At 41.7% G+C, this 26,696-nt stretch overlaps 1 protein-coding gene across 3 annotated transcripts in view; it reads right to left on the reverse strand.

The window, feature by feature from the left end:
* Nucleotides 1-24,883, reverse strand: part of snx7 (sorting nexin 7) — a 39,258-nt gene extending 14,375 nt beyond the window's left edge. Inside the window, exons 1-9 of one of the 3 annotated variants that reach the window (XM_055881407.1) lie at nucleotides 24,670-24,883; nucleotides 13,607-13,795; nucleotides 13,347-13,457; nucleotides 13,073-13,237; nucleotides 11,658-11,856; nucleotides 10,908-11,107; nucleotides 10,511-10,597; nucleotides 9,077-9,178; nucleotides 5,583-5,735 (exon numbers count right to left, since the gene is read on the reverse strand). In XM_055881407.1, coding sequence (XP_055737382.1) covers nucleotides 5,583-5,735; nucleotides 9,077-9,178; nucleotides 10,511-10,597; nucleotides 10,908-11,107; nucleotides 11,658-11,856; nucleotides 13,073-13,237; nucleotides 13,347-13,457; nucleotides 13,607-13,795; nucleotides 24,670-24,786 — 1,323 coding nt within the window. In that variant the 5' untranslated portion in view covers nucleotides 24,787-24,883. Of the gene's footprint in view, nucleotides 1-5,582; nucleotides 5,736-9,076; nucleotides 9,179-10,510; nucleotides 10,598-10,907; nucleotides 11,108-11,657; nucleotides 11,857-13,072; nucleotides 13,238-13,346; nucleotides 13,458-13,606; nucleotides 13,796-14,088; nucleotides 14,170-24,669 lie in introns of those variants that run through there. The other 2 variants (XM_055881409.1, XM_055881408.1) reach the window with 2 other exon arrangements.
* Nucleotides 24,884-26,696: the final 1,813 nt, after the last annotated feature.

Below are 26,696 nucleotides of genomic sequence, written 5' to 3' on the forward strand. Positions count from 1 at the left end.
GGTACTTCTTTCGATACCAAACCATTTCACCTAAAAAGTGTCCGTATCCATCTAAAGCATGTCATGCCAGCATTTACAACAAAAAATCTCCATAAGTTCCCCTTTAAACAAAGTTGCCAGATGGTTTCACACAGTGTGAAGAACCCCTGAGAAAAAAAGCAGACATACAGTACCAGTCAAACGTTTGGACACCTACTTCAAGAGTGCACAGCTGTCAAGGCAAAGATATTTTGAAAAAAAAATCAAAATATATTTGAGATAACACTTGTTGATTACTACATGATTCCATGAGTTATTTCATAGTGTTGATGTCTTCACTATTATTCTACAATGTAAAAAATAAAGAAAAACACTTAAATGAGTAGGTTGTCCAAACTTTTGACTGGTATTGTACATTACCACACACTTGTACATAACTCTTCAAAGAGTTATACCCCTTATTGGCCATCGGCAGCATGTTAGAAAGGGGAAGTTAAAATGTGACTCCTGTTTGAAGGCTGAGGGTGTCAAAACATGCCAACAGTGTCAACCACAGTGAATGAGAAAGTGTCAATCGATTAGGACTCTAGCCACCACGCAACTCCCATCAACCTTAGCTTCTAAACTTCAATGTGACGCATGTACAAATTCACTGGGTCCCATTTTGTTCTATCTGCTAAAATATAACTTCAATGCTTAAAGCTGCAATCAGAAGTTTAAACAAAACAAAAAAGTGTTCTCCCTGACGCTTTTTCGGTAAGAAGCTGATGGATGGTCTGGAGAAATGTAATCACTCAAATTCAGAGCGCTAGGGGTGGTGAGGAGTATTTTTCTCTGCTCTGCTGATGTGTAAATAAAAAAAATATACTATTCTTTTGGGATTTATCAGCCAATATGCTGAGATGGTATTGAAGAAATTAGTTGTTTCATCATCTTTATGTTGGGATTCAAAATATATACTGTATATATTCAATAAAAGGTTCATTTGCCTGCCAATTTATTTGGGGCTAATTCAACACCTGAGTATGAGGAAACTCAAAACGCATTAGCTAGATCACCAACTTTAAATATAATACCCACTGCTAGTAGCCATGTATTAATCTAACAGTAATGTCCAAACAAATGTTGTAACCTACCACCCAATGAGGCCTATGCACTCGCAATGGCCAATGCGCATTTTGCTCGCTCTAGCTGCCATTGAGCTCAAAATTGAGAGTTGTACTTTACTGTTTGACCAAATCATGGTTTTAGCCTCCTAATAAATAGAACGTTTTGAGTGAGGTGAATGAACGTGCATCTCGCACAGATGAGACCAATACATTTTTTTTTACTCGCACAGCCAAGTCAAAGGGCCGCAAATTGCAACTAAATGTTCGCAGTCTGGAGCCCTGCCACTGAAGCGCAAGGCTAAACTTCACCACTTGTTTTGGTCCCGTAGCTATCCCACAGATCATTTGTGCGACTATGTGAGAGAAAAGTTTTGCATTGCGCTCATCTCAATGTCTGTGGCGCTGCTTGTGGCAACATCATATCGCTGAGTCTCAGTTTCATCATAATAGTTTAAAATAAATGTGCACTATGGGAAACAAACATGTTTATTAGAAGCTAAGGCCAATGGGAGTCACGTGGTAGCCACAGTCCTGTGGTTGACAGATAAAACAGTGTCACTTCCAATAAGTCACAGAAGCATGGCAGGGAGATGACATGCATGTAGACCTACAGTAGAGCTGAAGTAACAGTCCACGTTTCTGTAGTTGAACACAAGTTTGTAAAGATGTCAGACGGAATCATTGAAAAGACTATGAACCTACTGCAATAAAGAATACAGACATTTATGGCCAAATGTATGACAATGTAAGAGCCTTCATGCCCATTCCAAGAAAATGAGTTGTTGCTCAACATTCAGAAAAATTTCAGTGGTGGAAGAGACCCTTTGGAGATGCTGCAGTGTGCTTCGGGCTGCTGTCTGCTCTTCTGCTGGTTGGGATCACAGGCCAGTGTCTACTATGGCATCATTGGTCATTACTCTACAGAGAGACCAGCTACAGACCAGTTACAACAACCTGACAAAAGACAAAGACCAGCTACAGAATAGTTTTAAAATGATGACCACCGAGAAAGATCAGTTCAGGAATAGTCTAAATGCCACGACTACGGAGAGAGACCAGCTACAGATCAGGCTTAGGTTCTGCGAGAATCCCTGTCTGGACAGATGGTGGAAGATTGGCACCAGCTGTTATGTCTCCTCCAAGAAGAACACAGGTGGGGTTGGTCAAGCGGAATGCATAGCAATGGGTGCTAACTTTGTAATCATAAACAGCGGAGAAGACGGATATTCATCCATGATGGAATTTAGAAGAATGTCTGGATTTGTATCATTAAAACAAGGGAACCTGGGTGTGTGTGTTGACAACACACCATTTAGAACTGCAAACTGGATTGAAGGGAAACAAAATAACATGATAGCAGCATCAGACCCATTCAAGAGATAGTTAGTCAATTTAGTCAAAATAACTGTCTGTGAGAAAGTGTTCACACAGTAATTCTAATAGCTACTGTAAGCCCCTATCTTATGGAGTTGCATTGGTTATCCATGAGAGGTTTAAGCTGTATTTGTTTCCATTTGATTTCTTTAAAGAGGCCAGGGCTATGTGGAGTTTGCCCACTGGTCATCAGGCCCAGAGGAGTGGAGTGGTGGTTGAATAGGCTCCAACTGTGGTCTAACTAGATATGTTACATTATTGTATGCATGTAACAATCTAATGATATATTTAAATTACCCTTCAAAATGACAGAACATTCTTTTTTGCTTCCATTCTGTTGTATATGTACCCTGTGTACAGTCTGCTTTATTAAATACATATCTAAAATGGGAATTTGAAAAAAACGATAGTTCAAAAGGATAGTTACACATTTTACTTGTCACGTCTCTTCTTTTTTATCACAATGGTGCCGTAACGACAGCCAGAAGTTGATCATTCGTGTAAATGTTGAACATTGAGGTTTTTTTTTAGGATTGTACTTCCGCCCCCCCCCCCCCCCCCTCATCCACTGTTTAACACCATATTTAGATTACAATCCGATCATCTTGATAGCGAAACCAGTTTGTTTTAGCTGTGAATGGGACTGTTTGGGACATTGCCATGAAAACGGCTCGAGGTTGAGGAGATGAGAGGACTCCGTACTGAATACCCATCGGAGGTATTGGAGGATAAGCTACATATCAACTGAGCCAAGTGGCTATACATGGAAAGGCATTACGTCGGTGACTGCAAGATTCATAGCTGAGGCTCCTGTACTTGTCCGTGTCTGACTGATCATCTGAATCCCCTGCCTGCTACCGTGACGCTCCCTCCACTGATAATATTGACGTCCCTCCCTCCACTCCATCCCGAACTGCTTCAATCAACTCTTCATCCATCACTCTTGATTTTCCTCTAAATAAATATTTATTATTGTCTGTATACGGCAATTCAGCTTTTAGCTAGATCAAATAAACAAACATTCCTAAACCTTACCATCATTGACATTTAGCTTTGTTTTAGATAGTTCAAATCTTGGGTTGCCGACTAACCAATGTCCATCAGTGGAGGCTCCTCAGAGGAGGACCATCCTCCCCAGTGAATTTCATAAAACATATTTTATAGTGAAAAATTAAAAAAGTGATACTTTTCAGATAAAACTACACTAAATATATTCACATCAACAAACAATTGATTAAACCACACTGTTGCAATGACAACAGCACTCTGTAGGGTAGCACCATGGTGTAGCTGGATGACAGCTAATTTCCGTCCTCCTCCGAGTACATCGACTTCAATACAAAACCTAGTGGGCTCGTGGTTCTCACCCGTTTCCATAGACTTACACAGTAATTATGACAACTTCCGGAGGATGTCCTCCAACCTATCAGAGCTCATGCAGCATGAACTGACATGTTGTCCACCCAATCAAAGGATCAGTAAATTAATCTAGTACTGAAAGCATAAGCTACAGCTAGTTAGCACTGCAGTGTATAACATGTGGTGAGTAGTTGACTCAAAGAGAAAGACAATAGTTTAAATTCATTACTGAAAAATTAAGGAGATGCAAGAGAAAGAGAGCTAGCTATATTATTATATATTTTTTGTTCACTTAGCTAGCCAATGCAGCTAGCTAGTTTAGCCTACTCAAACACCTGGCTCAAACAGAGAGGGATGTTATGTTAGCCAGCTGGTAATGGCTATCCAACACTAGAGCTCTTTCATGCCAAGGTAAGCTTCTGGTTTAATAAATGTATTGCCACCGGGGCCCGCCATTGCGTAACTGTTAAACTGCTTGTCAACTGTACTGCATGATTGTAGCGGGTTTACTAACGCGTTAGCTAATATGGTGACAACGATGTAGGCTGTGTGTAGTGGTTAGCGGTGATGATATGTTTGGAAAGGTTTTTTCGCCTCGTCACAGACAGCGGTTGTAATGTGCACTGAAGTCCACAACCGAAGGGAACCGGTGAGAGGAGAGCACATAGATGTGAGAAGGAATTATCCAACGAACAAAGGGATCATGCTGTTTGCATGTGGCTGCTATGAAAGTGACCTGTTTTTTTTGTGTGTGATCAGGGGTGTATTCATTCCGCCGATTCTGTTTAAAAACATTTTTTTTAAAGGAAGCAAATGGGGATAAACATAACTGAATTTGTCCTCGTTTACAACTGTAGGACTAATGATTACACCTTAGATCAGCCAGATGCAGGCAAGATTGTGCAAGGTGGTATTGAATGTGTCACCTTGATTACTCAAATTTCTCTCGACCTGTGCACCTACATCGTAAACTTTCATTCATAGGCTAGGTTGTAGCAGCCTCATGATGGGTATAAGGAAAATTTGAGTATCACGTAGTAGCCTAAACCTATCAATGTTACAGAGCTGGGTGAATGAAATATGAATATCAGTCATCCAATATGCTAATAGAAATAAGGCCATGCTCATTAAATAAAATGATCGTCCTCCCTCATTTTAAACGTCACCGACCGCAACTGATGTCCACATACTATTTACGATATCCATAAGATGAAGCATCAATTTATTCTGGAATTATCTGCATTGACAACCTCTATAAACAGACAGTAATTTGTGAGTGTGAATAAAAATGAAGTACTACTTCCCTCTACTGGCAGTTGTCCAGACAGTGACTAGAAATACACAGCACAGAGAACCATATTTCTGCTGAAACTGCATTGAATGATTTACAGTTAAAATCCATCCCAAAAATATCTATAAAAGATACATTGTAAATTACCACTAACAACTTTAGTTGTGTAGATTTGTCTCTCATTTCCCCAAAATGAATCAGTCAGGGGAGTTCTCTCTCCCTGACACACAATTGTTTTAGTCTCTCACATTTTCTCCAAGTGCTTCTCCATTTCTCTAATTTACCTTTTTCTTATTCTCTTCCATCGCCCCCAACTCCCACTCTGCTTATACCAGTCACACCCCCAACCCTGCTTCTCTTTCTTATTCGATTCATCTATCCAACTCTCTCCCATATCAAGTGGCTCAATCCAACTTTCCCTCCCTCCATCTATCCATCCCACTAACCAGTCAGAGTATCTTGTATCTCACCTTCTCGTAGTAGTCTACGTTCTTCTCTGCGGTGGAGAAGAAGGCTGATTTGAGGTCTCCTCTCATGCTCCTCTGCCATCGGCCCCAGTCCCCCTTCAGAGCGTTGTTGGCCCATTCCACACGGTCCTCCAGTTTATCAATCTCCTCCTTCAACTAACACACACAATCATAATCATTATCATCATCCTACCAACATGACATATTACAGTGCAATATCCCTTCACATCAACCACATCTTCACATCAACAACCTGGACATACACTTGAAGCAAGAAGACCTTCACCCAAAGACCTCACGTGACAGGGACAGTTATATTTAAAGACAGTGGCCATGTCAGAATACCCATACTTGCATCCAAAATATACTGAACAAAATTAAAACGCAATAATGTCAAAGATTTTTACTGAGTAACAGTTCATATAAGGACATCAGTCAATTGAAATAAATTCATTAGGCCCTAAACTTTGGATTTCACATGGCTGCACCCCTGCCCATTCATAGGTGGGCCTTGGAGGGCATAGGCCCACCCTCGGGGAAGCCAGGCCCAGCCAATCGGAATAAGTTTCCCCCCACAAAATGGCTTTATTACCAACAGAAGTACTCAACACCCCCATTGAGACGATCCCACTTCTTGATATGCCACACCTGTCAAGTGGATGGATTATCTTGGCAAAGGAGAAATGCTCACTACAAATTTGTGCAACAAATGAGAAATAAGCTTTTTGTGCGTATGGAAAATGTATGATATTTTTTATTTCAGCTCATGAAACCATCACTTTAAATATTGTGTTTATATTTTTGAACAGTATAGTTTAAAATAACAAAAAGGTTATTTTTCCTCAAATGTTGTGCACAAATTTGTTTACAACCCTGTTAATGAGCATTTCTCCTTTGCCAGATAATCCATCCACCTGATAGGTGTGGCATATCAAGGAGCTGAATAAACAGCATGATCATTACACAGGTGCACGTTTGGGATGCTCTGGATCAATATCCAGCAACTTCGCACAGCCACTGAAGAGGAGTGGGACAACATTCCACAGGAGAAAAAAAACACCACCTGATCAACTCTATGCTGAAGGAGTTGTGTTGCGCTGCATGAGGCAAATGGTGATCACACCAGATACTGACTGGTTTTCTGATCCACACCCCTACCTTTCTTTAAGGTATATGTGACCAAGGGATGCATATCTGTATTCCCAATCATGTGAAATCCATAGATTAGGGCCCAATGAATTTATTTCAATTAACTGATTTCCTTACATGAACTGTAACTCAGTAAAATCTTTGAAATCGTTCCATGTTGCGTTTATATTTTTCAGTGTAGTATGCAATTTAAGTATGTAGTACGCTAGTATGGGTATTCGGACACAGCCACCGTGCCCCTGAAAACTGCTGATGAATAGCTTCTGGTCTGATGGAAGCAGTGAATAGTCTCACCACGCAGAGGCAGTAGTAGTAAATGTAACATAGTGTTTTAATCGGATTCATAGGCAAGGCTAATTGAGATTATTTCCTCCTTGGATCCCAAATCAGGCTTTCCAATGATAATACAGGTCTTGTCATTTCATTGACATAAAAACGAAAACCTTTAAGCTAGTGGTGTATTATTTGGCACATCCGATGGTTATGTGTGCACACGTGTGATCTAGCCTAATGATCAAAACTTGTGAATGTTTATCAAAGTTAGCTGGCTAACGTACTAATCCAGTTTGGACAGTTGACATTTAAAACAAATCAAAAAGGTAGACTATACATCAATGTTTATCCACGTTAGCTAATAATGCTTTGTGATCAAGTAAATGTTTATCAAAGTTAGCTGGCCAACTTTGCTGCTCCTGCTACTTTGTGACACATACACCCCTCTGGAGAGCCATCTCTCTCAATGGTCCTGTTTACTGCAGTGTTATTGATTCATCAGTTCTCTCATGGTCCTACCTAACCAGCCCAATGCCTCAGTCTCTCCTCTAAACAAGCACTTCCTCTAGAGTACAACAGTCTCAGTCCGTAGCCCTGAAACACACAACTGTCTATCAGAAAACACAGAGGAAATGATTGAATAATTAATCAGCTAAACAGGGAGAAGACACAGGGTCCTGAGGGAGACCTCGCTGTCAAATTAGCAGTGCTCAGATATGCATGGCTCCATTTGAGACTAGGTGGATATTGACAGGTGGAGCTGATAAGGGTTGTGCGGCGTTGGCACTCCTGCTCTGGTCCTGTTAAGAGGGGATCGATGCGAGACTTTACGGGGTGTGTGTGTTGATTAGGAGAGCTTGTCAGGTGTAACGAGGGAGGTTGGGGAGATAGCAGCTAAGCCTTTAACCCCGGTCTCAGTCTGTCTGGACCAGCATTTATCTCCCAGGTGGCAATGTGGACACATCATTAGGAACAGGGTCACACGCACACACGGTCACACACACAGGGTCACACACAGGGCCATGCACGCACGCGCACACACAGGGTCGCACGCGCGCACACAGGGTCGCACGCGCGCACACAGGGTCGCACGCGCGCACACAGGGTCGCACGCGCGCACACAGGGTCGCACGCGCGCACACAGGGTCGCACGCGCGCACACAGGGTCGCACGCGCGCACACAGGGTCGCACGCGCGCACACAGGGTCGCACGCGCGCACACAGGGTCGCACGCGCGCACACAGGGTCGCACGCACACAGGGTCGCACGCACACAGGGTCGCACGCACACAGGGTCGCACGCACACAGGGTCGCACGCACACAGGGTCGCACGCACACAGGGTCGCACGCACACAGGGTCGCACGCACACAGGGTCGCACGCACACACACACTTATGTTAACCTTTTCCATAATTACAACCCAACAGATTACCCTTCTCAAATCATTATAAGTTGGGTGGAAAGTGAACAATTGAAGACGTTTCATTTTTTTTCTGTGTTTTGTTTCTTGACTGAAGCATCACTGCCATCTATTGGTTCAAATAAAATTGTAATCTATGTCCAGCCGTTTCCCCGTTACATGCACCGTGGCAAGGCTTTGAGAAGAGCACTATACATCCTCTCTCCAGACCTGTTGTGCTGGGAAATGGAAATATGGCATCCTGCTTCAAACCACAGCCAGTCCGTGTTAAATGCACTATCTATGAGTTAGGCCAGAAACAGCATCCAACGAACCCAGCCAAAGTGTTAGTGGTTAGGTTCAGGATAACCTAGAACTACTGTCCAGGGAACTATGTACAGCACAAACAAGCTGTTAGAAAAAGGGGAGACTTGCTCAACCACTGCTTGCTTGAATGGACAAGTCGATAGTTGGTAGCATTTTAAGTTGTGTTAATAATTAAATTGTGTTAATAATTAGCTTATTTGACTTTCTAGTGTCATATTTTTGCTCATTTTGAAATAGCTAACATCTCAACCATATCCATTCAGCAAAGGGAAAGCTCCACACAAAGCCAAGTTAAGCAGAAGCTGGTGAGCCCATAATGTGTAGTACAGTTGCATGTTGCATGCTGTACCTCTTCAATCTCCCCATCAAGTCTCTCCTGCCTCTGATGTCTGGCTTCTTCAGGGTTTTTACCCAGCAGGCTCCCCCACACAAAACCTAGATCACTAGACTCCTCCAGTCACATCACAGGAAGGTCAGGATGTCACAGAGCAAAAGCCACAACAACAGGAACAGGAAGGAATGCTCATGTCCGCATGGTGAAGTTGCCCTTAGATGCTGATCTTGCTTCAGTTTTGTCATTTTCTCAGCTAAAATCTTAAGGTTAGGATTGGGGAAGCTGATCCCAGATCTGCTAATAAGCAGTGGCATAAGAACAGTAAAGTACAAGATGATGACCGCACTAATAGACCCCGTCTCATTTCGACTATCTTATACATAATGACAGAAAAAGTTCAAGTTGTCAACATATGTTGTATATGCCTAGTTGTTTATATGACATACTATGGGTGGCATACTACGTCAGACTGTCACATGAATGTAGCCTAATCTTATTTTGCATATAGCCTTTTCAGGTGAAACTACATGATAGAGCTCCAACTCAGTTATTGTGTTTATTAGGTGAAACACTGGGACCTGCAACAAAAGCATACAGTAAGTTTGACATTCTGACTCATTCACAAAGTACTGTAAACCTTATCCTCAGTCCTTCATTGTTCTAGAACTCTAGATCCCATTGTTTCACACACACTATTACAGTGCTTTGTTGGAAATCCATAGGTGATTTCTTAGCCAGCTCTCTAATTAAAATCTCAGGGTAAAAAGGTCACTGCTAAGCTAGGAGGGAACCAGGGACACCCACAGGACTGGAACAGCAATGATCCTTAACAGTTCTGTCCACTCTACCCCTTTCTGTTCTTTATTCTCCATCCATCTCAGATCTTACCACCAGTCAGTGGCATTTCGATGTAAGACGTCGATAGATGTGGGAGTTTTCATTACGCAACGATTATCAAGGCTTTATTAGACAATATTTACCACCCAGTTTCCTGAAGTGTGCCAGGAGCTCAAGAGGGACATCCTGAACTATCTGGAGATATTTAGATAATCCTCAGAGGAGGCCTTTTCCAATATCGCCAAAGCTCCTCCTCTGGCTTAAGACAGCTTGATTTAAAATGAGAGGTGACGAGGAGGCAGTTCACGCAGCACAGCTTTATTGCTCCTAATCTCTGGGAAATTGCACTGAAGCATCAGGTAGGCCGTCTGATGGCTTATAGAAGGTACGTATAAGATATTATAGAATAAAAACATACCTTTCCTAAACTAACACTCGAATCCCCCCAGCACTGATTTTGCTAATAGCTACTGTGAGGAAAAACAGACTTACTATGACTGAGATGTGGTTGTCCCACTTAGTGTATACATCTTAAGATAACTAACAAAGTTGCTCTGGATAAGAGCGTCTGCTAAATTACTTACATTTATAAAAAGTCAATATTGCACTTACTGCATCTCGGTCAACTTTCTTGGTGGCCAGAGTTTCATTCTTGGCCTCAAATTCAGCCTGAATGTTATCCCTCCGTCTCAATACTGCCTAGAAAAAAATAAAATAAAATGATCTAGGGGTGATCATGGCTTATTCCTGAAAATCCAACAAAAATATGCATTAGGCTTGATATTATGTACACAGTAGGTATGTGTATGTACGTAGACTACGTAATTATGTGTGGGTGATGGGGGCAAGTTAACATGAAAGGCTTCGAATTTCATCAACATTACAGGTTTAGCAAGTACTGCACAGTGCTTGGCTGTCATTTGGCCTCTTAATGACATCTAACCGCCACTTAACAGCTGGTTAAACGACTTCCATTAATTAGTCTCTTACGCCAGAGGAGCTGACTTACCTTGAGTGTCTCAGCACACAGGACATACTCGTGTAAAACAGGCACCAGGGTGTCTGAGAGATGGCCGACCTGTTCCTCTGTCTCTTTACAGCACCTCTCTATGCAGCCGGCTACACCTTTCAACTGCTCTGCTAGCTCCTCCTCCGAGCCCGACCACAGGGTGTAGGTGGGCCCGTACTCCTTTAGCTCCTCAAGGTACTCTGAGACATGAACAGGGATATGTACTGTCAACTACCCTACCCACAATGCCCTACCCTTCAGCTCCTCCAGGTCCTTTGAGACCATAGAGATAGAGGACTCTGTTTTGGCATGGGCAGTGGCATTGATGACTTTCACCATTTTGAAGTAGTCAACTGGGTGGAACTTCCTATGGGTTAATGAAGGATGACAATGAGCAAATATTCCATAACTGGAGGTGGCTGTAAATAGCCACGCTTGGCTTTATACCTGTTCATACACACTCCAGGTGGCAGTATGCACCATTTCAGTTTTTTACCAACTCAGAAGTAGAAGAAAATGTACAACTTCAAAATAGAGATTGTCTCAATGTCACTGCCCGTGCGGTCACAGACACCATAATGGGACAGATACAAAGATCAAGAGTCCTCTATCATTCTCTGTTTGAAATGGAGCGATTTACAAGTCTGATTGAAAACACTACATTCACATGTAATTCAGTGTGCGTACCCATAATAGTATAAACTAGTTAGTTGGTATGTTTATAGTTGGTATGTTTATATGTGGTCTTACCTTTCTGTTCTTTGACGATCCTCTGGGTGACTTTGTCCAGGGAGCTGATCTTGTTGCTGAAATCCTCTACGTACTCCTGGATGGCGGTGAACTCCTCTGGCCGGTTCTTCACCCCTCTGACTGAGTTAGCCACCGCTCGCACCGTTTCCCCCATCCTGCTCAGGAACCCCGGTCCTTGCTTCTTATAGGTTGTCAGCTCCTACAGGGACAGACGGACAGACAAGCATGCACACACCAACACAAACAAGTGTCAAATAAAGGCTTAAGAAAAAACAATGATCAGTGACAAAGTCCCATCCTGTAGTATGGCAGATTTCAGCTAATTATATTCCTTGATCTTACTTATGCTTTACATTGGAAGGAGTGAGATGTACATAATATTGATATATATAATATTGATAGACAAATGATGTATGTCAGAGACAGATACTGTATCCTATCCTTTCATTGTAACAATAACATGTGCTCTAGACTAGAACATTCCACTGTCATCAAGTTACAGAAATGGCTTCCCATGTCACATTGACCTTGGATTAAATGTTATGTTCCACAAACTCAAACAGCACACCAAATGCCTGATGAGATGAGGAAAAACACCCTTCAACCTAAACTACAACCCAGTGGTGGTATCCCTGTTCTCATTGAGGCCAAGGCCTATGACATTAGAGTATAATATGCGTTGGCTAAACTTGATTGTCTTAAGAACAGCGCCCAAACATCTAACTGATTACTTTCCCCGTGTTAGGGATACACACAATCACAGCACCAGATCAGGTGTGCTTGGAAAGCTACTTTCTTGTATACTGGAGCCTTAGAGTGGAATGAGTTCCCTCTGCCCATAAAAACATCCTCTCTGGGCAGCTTCGAAAATAAAGTTTAAAAAACTGTTTGATGTCTTCTGTGCCCATATGAATGACCCCTATGATGTAACTGCAATGAGATCGATATTTTTGTTTTATTATCTCGCTGTCACTGTGTTCAACCGTGTTGGATCTTGCCTAGCCATCTTGTTACAAGAAGACCACAATGGGAGTAAGTCCCAGACTTTATTGTGTGTTATCCTCCATGATTTTACTCATGTGCGTGCGTGTATGTCTTTATCAAATTGGGTGCTTGTTTTTTTAAATGGTACAACAAAATGTATAAACTATCCCGTAAACTGAAAACATGCTAAAGACACTGGGACACAAGGGAGGCATTCATTCAGAGTTAAAGTCAAGGCATTAAACTAGTATGCTAATCAGGTTTAGTGGTAGGGCATCGTGACTATACCATGTGCACGTTAGACTAGCTTGACGTAGCAGGTGTGTGTGTAGTCGGACTGCGTAACATCTGTCTTTTGTGTGCTCTGAAAGCTTTTATGGATTATGTGTTTGGTGCACGTTTAACTATGCGGTTGGTATATGCTTGCTTACCCAGGCCTGAGCACTAAGGAAGACTTTGAAGTCTTCGCTGCAGGACAGAATGGGGTGATCAGCAATACGATTAAGGAACTTGTGGAGAGCTTTCCTCCGTGTGGCGATGAAATCACCATTGAACCTCTCCACCATCCCCTTCACCACAAACTTCTCTGGCAGAGGCTGAGGACAGGAAGGAAGATTAAAATGGAGCTCAGAAATATGTACAGTGCATCGATAGTATGGAGTTTAACCAAATTCTCAATTCCTTCACAGGTCAGACACTACATACATGAACAATGAGAGTTGAGTGGGCCTCCTCCAGTTTCCCTTTGAGCCAGAGGAAGTCTTGGTAGCGCCTGCGGACTTCGTACTCCGAGTTGTCAAACTCACTCCGTGTGGTCTGAGGCAGGCAGAGAGAGAGAGAGAGAGAGAAACACAGTGAAGACCAGATTAACTCAATTCTATTGGCAAATACAGTCTAGTATATACTGTACAATCGATGCAATTCAATTTCTAGAGGACATACAGTACATTACACACCCCCCTCACCTTGGTCAGAACTCTGTAGGTGATGAAGGTCTCAATGGCAGTCACATGACTCTCTGGGTTGTCCACAGTAATGAAGATGTCTTTAGAGTCACCCTCCTCGTCCTCCTCAAACTTACACTGGTTGACCATGGAGCCTGGGGATGTCTGCATTGAGGCGTTGAACATATTCCCGTCTGCAAGAGTCGAATCCTAGAAAAGCAAATCATGAAGGGCTGAACTGATTTAGATCATCTGGAGAAACCCAGAACCAAAACGCAGTACATCGTGTAAGACTGTTACACAACACCATCTTGTGATGCGACGACCACATGTACCTTCACAGCTAAAAAGCCCTTTCCCTTGTACTTTAACATCAACTTGCACCAAACATTTAGTGTCCAATCAAATAATGACCCAACATGTGGTTTCCATTTCAAATATCAAAGACACACCTTTTTTGAATTGCTGCATATATTAATTCTAACAATTATTTCTAAGTTTACCATTTGAGTTTTTGCAGCTCTTTTCTGGTGCCTTGTCTGCAGCACAGAGGCCAGGTGCACTTGTTAGAGAGCATGCCGCCAATTGGCAAGTCCAATTATCCTGAAATGGAGGGGCGTGTTAGGTGATACCACCTCCGTCCAGCATAGGGGAAATGGAGTTCCCCAGTTTAAAACATTATGCTAGAATTTTCTATTCAAAATGCATATATTTAAAACATATCATAATAATAATTATGCTTAAAATCTGATTTATGCTCAAACATTTAAGAACAGATCCTTGATCGTTTATTTGCATCTTTGTAGCCTACCTGCCTCAGATATTTGGAACTGGCCCTCCCTGTATATTCTGTGCTCTAACATTATGGCTTGAGTTAACCCTGTGTGTTGAGCCTGTTCTGCCACGCAGACCTCACACATTTATCTATGTTTGAGATAAAATGGCGGGGGAAGAAATGGCAGCAGTTTTACGGGCGCCCAACCAATTGTGCTACTATGTGTTTTTCTTTCCGTGTTATTTGTAACTTATTTTGTACATAATGTTTCTGCAACCGTAACTTACGGCAAAAAAGAGCTTCTGGATATCAGGACAACGATCACTCACCTCGGATTAGACAAAGATTTCTTTCTTCAACAAGCAAGACGCACAGGACATTCTCCAAACACCCGACAGGGCCAACATCCCCGTTACTTGCAAGAGGAAGAAACACAGGTACAGAGGGCACAGAGCGGGATGCCTCGTGAGGATCCGCAGAAGGCAAGTGGGAAAGCTGCCGTTACCGTCAATATTACTCACCAACGTGCAGTCATTGGACAAAAAATTAGACGAGGTACGATCACAAATATCCTACCAACGGGACATCAAAAACTGTAATATCCTATGTTTCACGGAATCGTGGCTGAATGACGACATGGATATTCAGCTAGCGGGATATACGCTGCACCGGCAAGATAGAACAGCACACTCCGGTAAGACGAGGGGGGGGGGGGGGGTCTGTGCATATTTGTATACAACAGCTGGTGCACGAAATCTAAGGAAGTCTCTAGATTTTGCTCGCCTGTAGTAGAGTATATTGTGATAAATTGCAGACCACACTACTTGCCTAGAGAGTTTTCAGCTATACTTTTCGCGGCTGTTTATTTACCACCACAGACAGATGCTGGCACTAAGACCACACTCAGTCAGCTGTATAAGGAAATAAGCAAACAGGAAACAACTCACCAAGAGGCGGCGCTCATAGTGGCCGGAGACTTTAATGCAGGGAAACTTAAATCAGTTCTTCCAAATTTCAATCAACATGTTAAATGTGCAACTAGAGGGAAAAACATTCTAGATCACCTGTACTCCACACACAGAGATATGTACAAGCTCTCCCTCGCCCTTCATTTGGTAAATCCGACCACAACTCTATCCTCCTGATTCCTGCTTACAAGCAAAAATTAAAGCAGGAACCACCAGTGACTCGGTCTATAAGAAAGTGGTCAGATGAAGCAGATGATAAACTACAGGACTGTTTTGCTATCACAGACTGGAACATGTTCCGGGATTCTTCCGATGGAATTGAGGAGTACACCACATCAGTCACTGGCTTTATCAATAAGTGCATCGAGGACGTCGTCCCCACAGTGACTGTACGTACATACCCCAACCAGAAACCATGGATTACAGGCAACATTCCCACAGATAAAGGGTAGAGCTGACGCATTCAAGGTGCGAGACTCTAACCCGGAAGCTTACAAGAAATGCCCTGTGATGAACCATCAAACAGGCAAAGCATCAATACAGGGCTAAGATTGAATCATACTACACCGGCTCCGACGCTCATCTTATGTGGCAGGGCTTGCAAACTATTACAGACTATAAAGGGAAGCACAGCCGTGAGCTGCCCAGTGACACGAGCCTACTAGACGAGCTAAATCACTTCTATGCTCGCTTCGAGAAAAGCAACACTGAGGCATGCATGAGAGCATCAGCTTTCCGGATGACTGTGTGATCACGCTCTCAATAGCCGACGTGAGTAACACTTAACTTCTTATGGCTGCAGGGGCAGTATTGAGTAGCTTGGATGAAAGGTGCCCAGAGTAAACGGCCTGCTCCTCAGTCATAGGTGTTAATATATGCATATTGTTATTAGTATTGGATAGAAAACACTGAAGTTTCTAAAACTGTTTGAATTATGTCTGTGAGTATAACAGAACTAATATGGCAGGCAAAAACCTGAGAAAAAATCCAACCAGGAAGTGAGAAATCTGAGGTTGGTCGATTTAACTCATCGCCTATTGAAAACACAGTAGGATATGGATCTGTTTGCACTTCCTACGGCTTCCACTAGATGTCAACAGTCTGTAGAACCTTGTCTGATGCCTCTACTGTGAAGGGGGCCGAATGAGAGGGGAATTAGTCAGGTCTGCCATGATCTGACCATTTTGACCATGCGAGGGAGCTCTGTTCCTTCGCTCATCTGAAGTCAATGTAATTCTCCGGTTGGAACGTTATTCAAGATTTATGTTAAAAACATTCTAAAGATGAATCAATACATCGTTTGACATGTTTCTACTGACTGTTACGGAACTTTTGAACATTTGTCAGGTTTTAGTGAACGCACTTTCCTGACGTTGGATTCGTTTACCAAACACGCTACAAAAATAGCTATTTGGACATAAATGATGGACATTACCGAAAAAAAATAAACACTTCTTATGGAAGTGGGAGTCCTGGGGGTGCATTTCGACGAAGATCAGCAAAGGTAAGTGAAGATTTATAATGCTTTTTATGAGTTTTGTTGACTGCACAATTTGGCGAGTAACTGTATGGCTGCTTTTGTGGCTGAACGCTGTTTTCAGATTATTGAATATTGTGTTTTGCCGTAAAGCTTTTTGAAATCTGACAGCGGTTGCATTAAGAAGAAGTGTATCTTTAATTCTATGTAAAACATGCATCTTTCATCAAAGTTTATGATGAGTATTTCTGTTATGACGTGGCTCTCTGCAATTTCTCCTGATATTTTGGAGGCATTTCTGAACATGGCGCCAATGTAAACGTAGGTTTTTAGATATAAATATGAACTTAATCGAACAAGACATGTATTGTGTAACAAGAAGTCCTGAGTGTCATCTGATGAAGATCATCAAAGGTTAGTGATTCATTTTCTCTTTGTGCTTTTTGTGACGACTCTCTTTGGCTGGAAAAATGGCTGAATTTTTCTGTGAGTTGGTGGTGACCTAACAATCGTTTGTGGTGCTTTCGCTGAAAAGCCTATTTGAAATCGGACACTTTGGTGGGATTAACAACAAGATTACCTTAAAAATGGTATAAAATACATGTATGTTTGAGGAATTTTAATTATGAGATTTCTGTTTGAATTTGGCGCCCTGCACTTTCACTGGCTGTTGTCATATCGATCCCGTTAACGGGATTGCAGCCATAAGAAGTTAAACAGGTCAACATACAGGCTGCGGGGCCAGACGGATTACCAGGACGTGTGCGCCGGGCATGTGCTGACCAACTGGCAGGTGTCTTCACTGATATTTTCAACATGTCCCTGATTGAGTCTGTAATGCCAACTGTAATACCAACAAGGCAACCTGCCTAAATGACTACAGACCCGTAGCACTCACGTCCGTAGCCATGAAGTGCTTTTAAAGGCTGGTCATGGCTCACATCAACACCATTATCCCAGAAACACTAGACCCACTCCAATTTGTATACCACCCAAACAGATCCACAGATGATGCAATCTCTATTGCACTCCACACTGCCCTTTCCCACCTGGACAAAAGGAACAATTATGTGAGAATGCTATTCATTGACTACAGCTCAGCGTTCAACACCATAGTACCTTCAAAGCTCATCACTAAGCTAAGGATCCTGGGACTAAACACCTCCCTCTGCAACTGGATCCTGGACTTCCTGACGGGCCGCCCCCAGGTGGTGAGGGTAGGTAGCAACACATCTGCTGCGTTGATCCTCAACACTGGAGCCCCCCAGGGGTGCGTGCTCAGTCCCCTCCTGTACTCCCTGTTCACCCACAACTGCATGGCCAGGGACGACTCCAACACCATCATTAAGTTTGCAGACGACACAACAGTGGTAGGCCGACGACGAGACAGCCTATAGGGAGGAGGTCAGAGACCTGGCTGGGTGGTGCCAGAATAACAACCTATCCCTCAACATAACCAAGACTAAGGAGATGATTGTGGACTACAGGAAAAGGAGGACCGAGCACACACCCATTCTCATCAACAGGGCTGTAGTGGAGCAGGTTGAGAGCTTCAAGTTCCTTGGTGTCCACATCACCAACAAACTAGAATGGTCCAAAGAGGGCACGACAAAGCCTATTCCCTCTCAGGAAACTAAAGATTTGGCATGGGTCCTGGGATCCTCAAAAGGTTGTTGCAGCTGCAACATCGAAAGCATCCTGACTGGTTGCATCACTGCGTGGTACGGCAATTGCTCGGCCTCCGACCGCAAGGCACTACAGAGGGTATTGCGCACAGCCCAGTACATCACTGGGGCTACGCTGCCTGCCATCCAGGACCTGCTGCCTGCCATCTTTAGTTTCCTGAGAGGGAATGGGCTTTGTCGTGCCCTCTTTGGACCATTCTAGTTTGTTTTAAACCTACACCAGGCGGTGTCAGAGGAAGGCCATAAAAATTGTCAAAGACCCCAGCCACCCCAGTCAAACTGTTCTCTCTACTACCACACAGCAAGCAGTACCGAAGTGCCAAGTCTAGGACAAAGGCTTCTCAACAGTTTTTACCCCCAAGCCATAAGACTCCTGAACAGGTAATCAAATGGCTACCCGTACCATTTGCATTGTGTGCCCCCCCCCAACCCCTCTTATGCAGCTGCTACTCTGTTTATCATATATACATAGTCACTTTAACTACACATTCATTATGTACAGACTACCTCAATTGGCCCGACCAACCAGTGCTCCCACACATTGGCTAACCGGGCTATCTGCATTGTGTCCCGCCACCCACCACCCGCCAACCCCTCTTTACGCTACTGCTACCCTCTGTTCATCTTATATGCATAGTCACTTTAACCATATCTACATACTACCTCAATCAGCCTGACTAACCGATGTATGTAAGTAGCCTCGCTACTTTTATAGCCTCGCTACTGTTTTTCACTGTCTTTTTACTTCTTTACTTATTGTTCACCTAATACCTTTTTTTCACTATTGGTTAGAGCCTGTAAGTAAGCATTTCACTAAGTTCTACACCTGTTGTATTCGGCGCACGTGACAAACTTTGATTTGAGGTGTTCGAACAGTTTTACTTTAATTCATTTATAGACCTTTAAGTACCCTCTTTATGCACTGTTTTTTTTATTTCTCTTACTCAGTAGAAAATAAAACCCTTATCACCCTACTCAGTTCTCTCATTGCCTGCTTGGTCAACCATTCTCAATGTATTTTATAAAGCCCTTTTCACGTCAATAGTTGTCACAAAGTGCTTATACAGAAACCCTAAAAGCCCTAAGAGTAAGCAATGAAGATGTAGAAGCACAGTGGCTGGGAAAAACTCCCTAGAAAGGCAGGAACCTAGAGAGAAACCCAGACAGGAGCTAGGCTGAGGGGTGGCCAGTCCTCTTCTGGCAGTGGCGGGTGGAGATTAGAGTACATGGCCATTTAGGCCAGATCGTTCCTCAAGATGTTCATAGATGACCAGCAGGGTCAAATAATATTCATGGTGTTTATACAGAGTGCAACAGGTCAGCACCTCAGGAGTAAATGTCAGTTGGCTTTTCATAGACAACAATTCACAGGTCGAGACAGCAGGTCAGAAAGCGGAAGAGAGAGAGAGGGGTCAAATCAGGTCCGGGACAAGTAAGCATATCATTTGTGACAATTTGTGCATTCATCACATTTGATGGGTCAGGTAAGTTTAATGCATTTATCATCTGATGTCCTCAGATCCTATAAAATGGCTAACAGTCCTACCTACCTGTAGACTATCCTACCAAGTTTGTTTGTGATGTCTGATAAGGAACTTTCAACTGTCAGTTTTATTTAATGGTCCTTGAACTTTGTCAAGAAGTATGGCATCATTTACAAATGATTTGTCTTTCCACAATCCGAGGTCAACAACCAGTGGTAATGTCGCTGTCATATTCAAATGATGGACAGGCCATGTACAACATGCAAACGTTTCAGCGGACTTGAAGTGATGTGCCATTGTTCACAGGCAGCAGCACGACACGCTTTTATCATTGTCCTTTCATGACGCTTCCTGTAATAACACTGAACTGAGAGGCTACTGTGGTCAGCAGAATGCATAGCCTGCTGCCTAGGCTACTCCCCTGGCTGCGATGTGCACTGCAGAACAATGGGGACAGCACAAGCTGAAACAACAACGATGTCATTCTTAACTGCTTTCTCTGTGATCTTCCAAAAAGAATAAGCTACAAATAAACATTAATTCGATTTAGATCAAATATGCACTTGATTTGATTCCCTGTTGCCTCATGGAATTTCTTAGTTGGCACCATGAGTGGCTTTCTTGCTGCAAGGCAGAAAGTTCATTGCAAAATGTGGCTGATTCTTCTGCTAGTCTGACAGATGAACTTCAAAAACCCTGTTAACTTAGTTGTGTGATCTTGGCGGCCACAACTTTCATCCAGCAATGATCATGCAACAGTCAGATTTGGCAACAAAATGTGACAAGAGTATCAAAAATATTGCTACATTAGACAACAGGGGCATCATGCAGACCAACAATCTGAGGGGGCACAAAAGTGAGGATAACTGGGGGTGTGATCCGGAGGGAGTCTAGGCTAGAGGTCGACCAATTAATTGGAATGGCCAATTAGGGCCGATTTCAAGTTTTCATAACAATCGATAATCAGCATTTTTGGACACCGATTATGGCCGATTACATTGCGCTCCACGAGGAGACTGCATGGCAGGCTGACTACCTGTTATGCGAGTGCAGCAAGGAGCCAAGGTAAGGTGCTAGCTAGCATTAAACTTATCTTATAAAAAACAATCAATGTTCACATAATCACTAGTTAACTACACATGGTTGATGATATTACTAGTTTATCTAGCTTGTCCTGCGTTGCATATAATCAATGCGGTGCCTGTTAATTTGTCATTGAATCACAGCCTACTTCGCCAAACGGGTGATTTAACAAACAATAGTGAAAAAAGCACTGTGTACCTAACCATAAACATCAATGCCTTTCTTAAAATCAATACACAAGTATATATTTTTAAACCTGCATATTTAGTTAATATTGCATGCTAACATGAATTTCTTTTAACTAGGGAAATTGTCACTTTTCTTGCATTCTGTGCAAGCAGAGTCAGGGTATATGCAGCAGTTTGGGCCGCCTGGCTCGTTGCGAACTGTGTGAAGACCATTTCTTCCTAACAAAGACCGTAATTCATTTGCCAGAATTTTACATAATTATGACATAACATTGAAGGTTGTGCAATGTAACAGCAATAGTTAGATTTATGGATGCCACCCGTTAGATAAAATATGGAACGGTTCCGTATTTCACTGAAAGAATAAACATTTTGTTTTCAAACTGATTGTTTCCGGATTTGACCATATTACGACCTAAGGCTCGTATTTCTGTGTGTTATTATATTATAATTAAGTCTATCATTTGATAGAGCAGTCTGAGCGGTGGTAGACAGCAGCAGGCTCGTAAGCATTCATTCAAACAGCACTTTCGTGCATTTGCCAGCAGCTCTTCGCTGTGCTTCAAGCATTGCGCTGTTTATGACTTCAAGCCTATCAACTCCCGAGATTAGGCTGGCAATACTAAAGTACCTATTTGACTATTGGATGTTCTAAGATATATGAAATACAAATGGTAGAGAGAGAAATAGTCCTATAATAACTACAACCTAAAACTTCTTACCTGGGAATATTGAAGACTCATGTTAAAAAGGAACCACCAGCTTTCATACGTTCTCATGTTCTGAGCAAGTAACTTAAACGTTAGCTTTATTACATGGCACATATTGCACTTTTACTTTCTTCTCCAACACTTTGTTTTTGCATTATTAAAACCAAATTGAACATGTTTCATTATTTATTTTAGACAATTTATTTTATTGATGTATTATTTTAAGTTAAAATAAGTGTTAATTCAGTGTTGTTGTAATTGTCATTATTACAAATACATATATATTTTTTTAAATTGGCCGATTTAATCTATCAGTTTTTTTGGTCCTCCAATAATCGGTATCGGAGTTGAAAAATCATAATCGGTCGACCTCTAGTCTAGGTCCACGTCTGTAAATTGGAGAATTTTGCTTTTTTCAAACACCTGAAACACCCTTTTCCTGCAATATACAGTCATAATCATTATGCTTAATTAGATTTTTTTTTTTTACTTTTCTGCACATCTAAGCATACCTCTTGAGCTCTCTGACTGGTGGTTCTTTTTTTAAGAAACAAAATATGCTTCTCTATATTTTTGCTAAAATCTGGGTTATCGCTGAGAGGTAAAAAAAAAAAGTAACCTTTTATTTAACTAGGCAAGTCAGTTAAGAACATTCTTATTTACAATGACAGCCTACCGTGGAACAGTGGGTTAACTGCCTTGTTCCAGGGCAGAATCACAGATTTTTACCTTGTCAGCTCAGGGATTCGATCCAGAAACCTTTCGGTTACTGGCCCAACGCTCTTACCACTAGGCTACCTGCCGCCCCAAATGAGTGTTCCCTTATCAATTTGTTCTGCCAAATCCAAACCACTTAAGTCAGTTAAGAACAAATTGATGACTACCTACACCAGCCAAACCCTAACACGGAGAACACTGTGCCAATTGTGCGCTGCCCTATGGGACTCCCAATTACGACAGGTTATGATACAGCCTGGAATCGAACCAGGGTCTGTAGTGACACCTCTAGCAAAGAGATGCAGTGCATTAGACTGCTGCGCCACTTGGGAGTTCAAAAGGTTGGTTCGGTTTCAGTTCTATTATTACAAAATAATAACTTTTTTAACATTAAATGCACTATGCATTATGAAGGTTGAATGCTGTAACACAGAATAAAACAATTAATAAAAGTCCCATGATGGTAGTGACTGCCCATTACTGTGTATCACTTATAAACCATAATTTATTCACATTACTTTAATAAAATATTTCAGGTTGTGTATACTACTATTTTTTTTAATGACTTATTTAATTCCAAGTCATCTCATCACTATAGAGCTGCTGCCCATTCTGTCTGATAAAAATCACTATTTTATTAGTTCTTCAAAGTAAATAAGGCATACTTTTAGGACTGCTGAATACGATTTATCACTTCGATCATGTATTTTCAGGTAGAGATACATTGTGAAGCAACCACTTTCTATACTTCTTGATCAGGCATTCTTCAGTCTTTTACATAGGTGTAAAATAAATAGACCGGACAAATAGGCACGCATGGATTATGGTCTTTGTAGTTAATTACCAGATTTTCTGCACTAAACTATATAGAACTTCAGCCAGTTGGAAACTACAACACCCTTCAAGTTCGGACAGTTTGGGCTTGATCTGATTTAGCTTTGGAGAAACTGCAGCGCAATGTGCAAATTGAGTTCACAAAAAAACTAAAGTAAATGAAATTCCAAATAATTGAACTTTGGTCAATTAGTTGTTTAAAAAAAAGAACCAACATTCAGTTAATTGTTCAGCACTAGCATTTAGTAATTGGCATGCCATCTAAGATAGAAAAGCGAGCTACTCTAACTTCAATGATTGCCTGAAATGGTAGCTAGTTACAACTTTGGGAGATTGTGAACCTTACTGGGCTAGCTAAAGACAACTTCATAAAATTGCTAGGTGGCTAGTAGTATCAGAGAAACAAAATGTTTTTTTTTTAAAGTGCAGGACTAATCTAAGGGGGCACGTTCCCCTTATGTGCATGACGCCTCTGTGTATGGCAACAATATAAAGTATGCAGTGTTCAAAACAACTGGGAACTTGGAACTCGGAAATCTCTGACTTCCGACTTCATTGCGTTGAAAACAACTCGGAACTGGAGGGGGGGAAAAAGTTCCGCCTGGGAAAAATGTATTTCAACGGTGATCCAACTCGGGAACTCGGGCCTCTTTTAGAGTTCCGACTTTCCGAGCTAAAGATCACACGTCATGATTTGACCTCGTATTATTACGAGTTCATAGTTTTTTGAACGCGGCATTAGTCCTAATGATATTTGCATGACAGCGCCTGATCGAGTGACCTTTGAAACTGACAAAAACATAACATCAGCAGAGAATTCAAAAGGGTAATACTGTTTCGAGCCAATGTCTGATATAAAATATACTTTTAAGATGCAGTCGGGGTGCATTGATGTAGACTACGTAAAATACAGTGATTTAAACTGGTAAGAGATACATTTGACTATCCAAGTGGAAAGAAAGTACCCTAACAATTCACTTTCCTGCCTAAACTTCATTGGATTTACAAAAGCAATACAACATTCCCTGAACGATTAACTCACCACTGAGTGTCAAATGTAATCTATCCACGTAGCACAGAAATATCGCATTCAACCCCCTGCGCCAACTCAGTTTCTAAACTTCCCTGTACGTTCCACATTAGTAGGCTAGTGTTGTTTTTACCTTGCTGAAAACTTCTAAATCGTCGTCCTCGTCTAGATCTAACATCTGTCCGGAGATGTCGGCAGGTATTGTATTTGTTTGGGTGGGGGACACAACAGCGTCGATAGTTCTACTCATAGCTGCCCAGATTTACACCGACAATGTAGGCTACGGGGACATCATCAGCAGTCGCTGCTGCTGCTGAAACTCAGTATAATTTCAGAATTTGAGTGAATTCAATTTACTGCGCAGAAACGGAAGTACCACTGGAAAGGAGAGGGTTGGCCACGGATGAGTTGAATTGGATAGGTCAGGATATGGATATCTGACATCTCAGATAATATCTGTAAAAGTATGTGACATCAATGTTATATGACATAGCTACGTGTCACTGTTATGAATAGAAGAAGCAACAAAATGTAGCCTTTGATGTTCATGGTAGGAGAGTATGACTACATGTGATGACTGTGACCTGTGTGAAGGAATAAGGACTAGCATTAATTTGAATAGCCATGGATTTACTTCTATAGTCTTTTATGGCAGTTTTTTTTCGTGGGCAGAGACTAATTACCACAGCCAAGTCATGAACCCCGCCTATTTCTATAATGTATTTTCTTAAAATGTGACTTTAACCCTAACCCCACTGCTAACCTTATACCTAACCCTAACTTTAAATTATAACCCCAAAACTCATTTTTGTTTTCATACATTTTTACGATATAGGCAATTTTGACTTTGTGGCTGTGGTAGCTCGCGGAAACCGTGGGCAGAATACCTAAACATAAAAAGCAGTTGAACAATCACGCGACATTTGAGTCCTGCGTTACCCGAGATGAGGCTGGAATGGATATTACAATATTACAATATTGCTACTATAGAAAGTACATTGCAATTATTATACAGGTAGCATTTTTATTTTAAAGTCTTAGGCTACTGGATGCGTTGGTGTTTATTGTTTCTCTAAGATAAGTTATTTATCTTTAAATCAGAGATTTGGTTTTTCAATAAAAGCGTACAGTAGTAGCCTAAATCAGAGATTTGGTTTTTCAATAAAAGCGTACAGTAGTAGCCTAAATCAGAGATTTGGTTTTTCAATAAAAGCGTACAGTAGTAGCCTAATACAGAATATATTGCTGATTTGTTGACCTGGACCTCACACATCCTCTACAACTCCAAGCAGGGATATTTTTAACCAAAAGATGTCACTGTTGCACAAAGGATATTCTTTATTTTTCTCCGGGGTAGGCTATGTGTCAAAACTGAAAGCAATACAGAGAGAGAGGGGCATTGGCTATCTGATTCCAAGGTGTCAGGACGTTATTATAATTACGAAATTGGATCTGGCTCCTGAAATTGTCCGTTTCACGGGGATAAAATATTTTAAGGAGTGTGTCAATGATCGTTTTCAATGGCCACAAGATGTAGGCTACGATTCTATCCCCAAATAGTTGTGTTGATCAATACAAATTAATGGATAATTTGAAAGTTAATAATTCATAGTAGGTTTATGCAGCAAAACATATCACAGCTTCTCCCCCTTTTTCTTAACAACACACTATTTATTTAATTGTATTTATTTGACCTTTATTTTTCCAGGCAGGTTAATTAAGAACAAATTCTTACTTACTATGATGGCCTGGAGTATTGCCATGACTGTAGTCACTACATACAACAGCCTCTTTAGCTTTAAAACATAATGTTTGCATGCAGAATGCATGATGACACCAACACACTACTATTGGTCTAGTGAGAAAAAAGGCATATTCTCTCTCTCTCTCTTATCTGTACATTTTGAAATGTACATGATAATGATGCTGGGTGACACTCAAATATTGTGTCAATTTCATTCCCGACGGGCATAAATTCCCACATGCAGGCAGAGAGAGAGGCAGGAAGCCCTTGAAATGGTTCCATTATCGTCCTGCGTACCCTTTCCACCAAGCAGGAAAAGGAAGGCCATATCCACAGCAACTATTCAGATTAGAAGGTATTATAATGATTCTACAAAGGTCAGGGTTTTGTTGGGTGGAATCTAGAGCACATACAGG

The sequence above is a fragment of the Salvelinus fontinalis genome, chromosome 25, assembly GCF_029448725.1.
Source record: "Salvelinus fontinalis isolate EN_2023a chromosome 25, ASM2944872v1, whole genome shotgun sequence".
NCBI lineage: Eukaryota > Metazoa > Chordata > Actinopteri > Salmoniformes > Salmonidae > Salvelinus > Salvelinus fontinalis.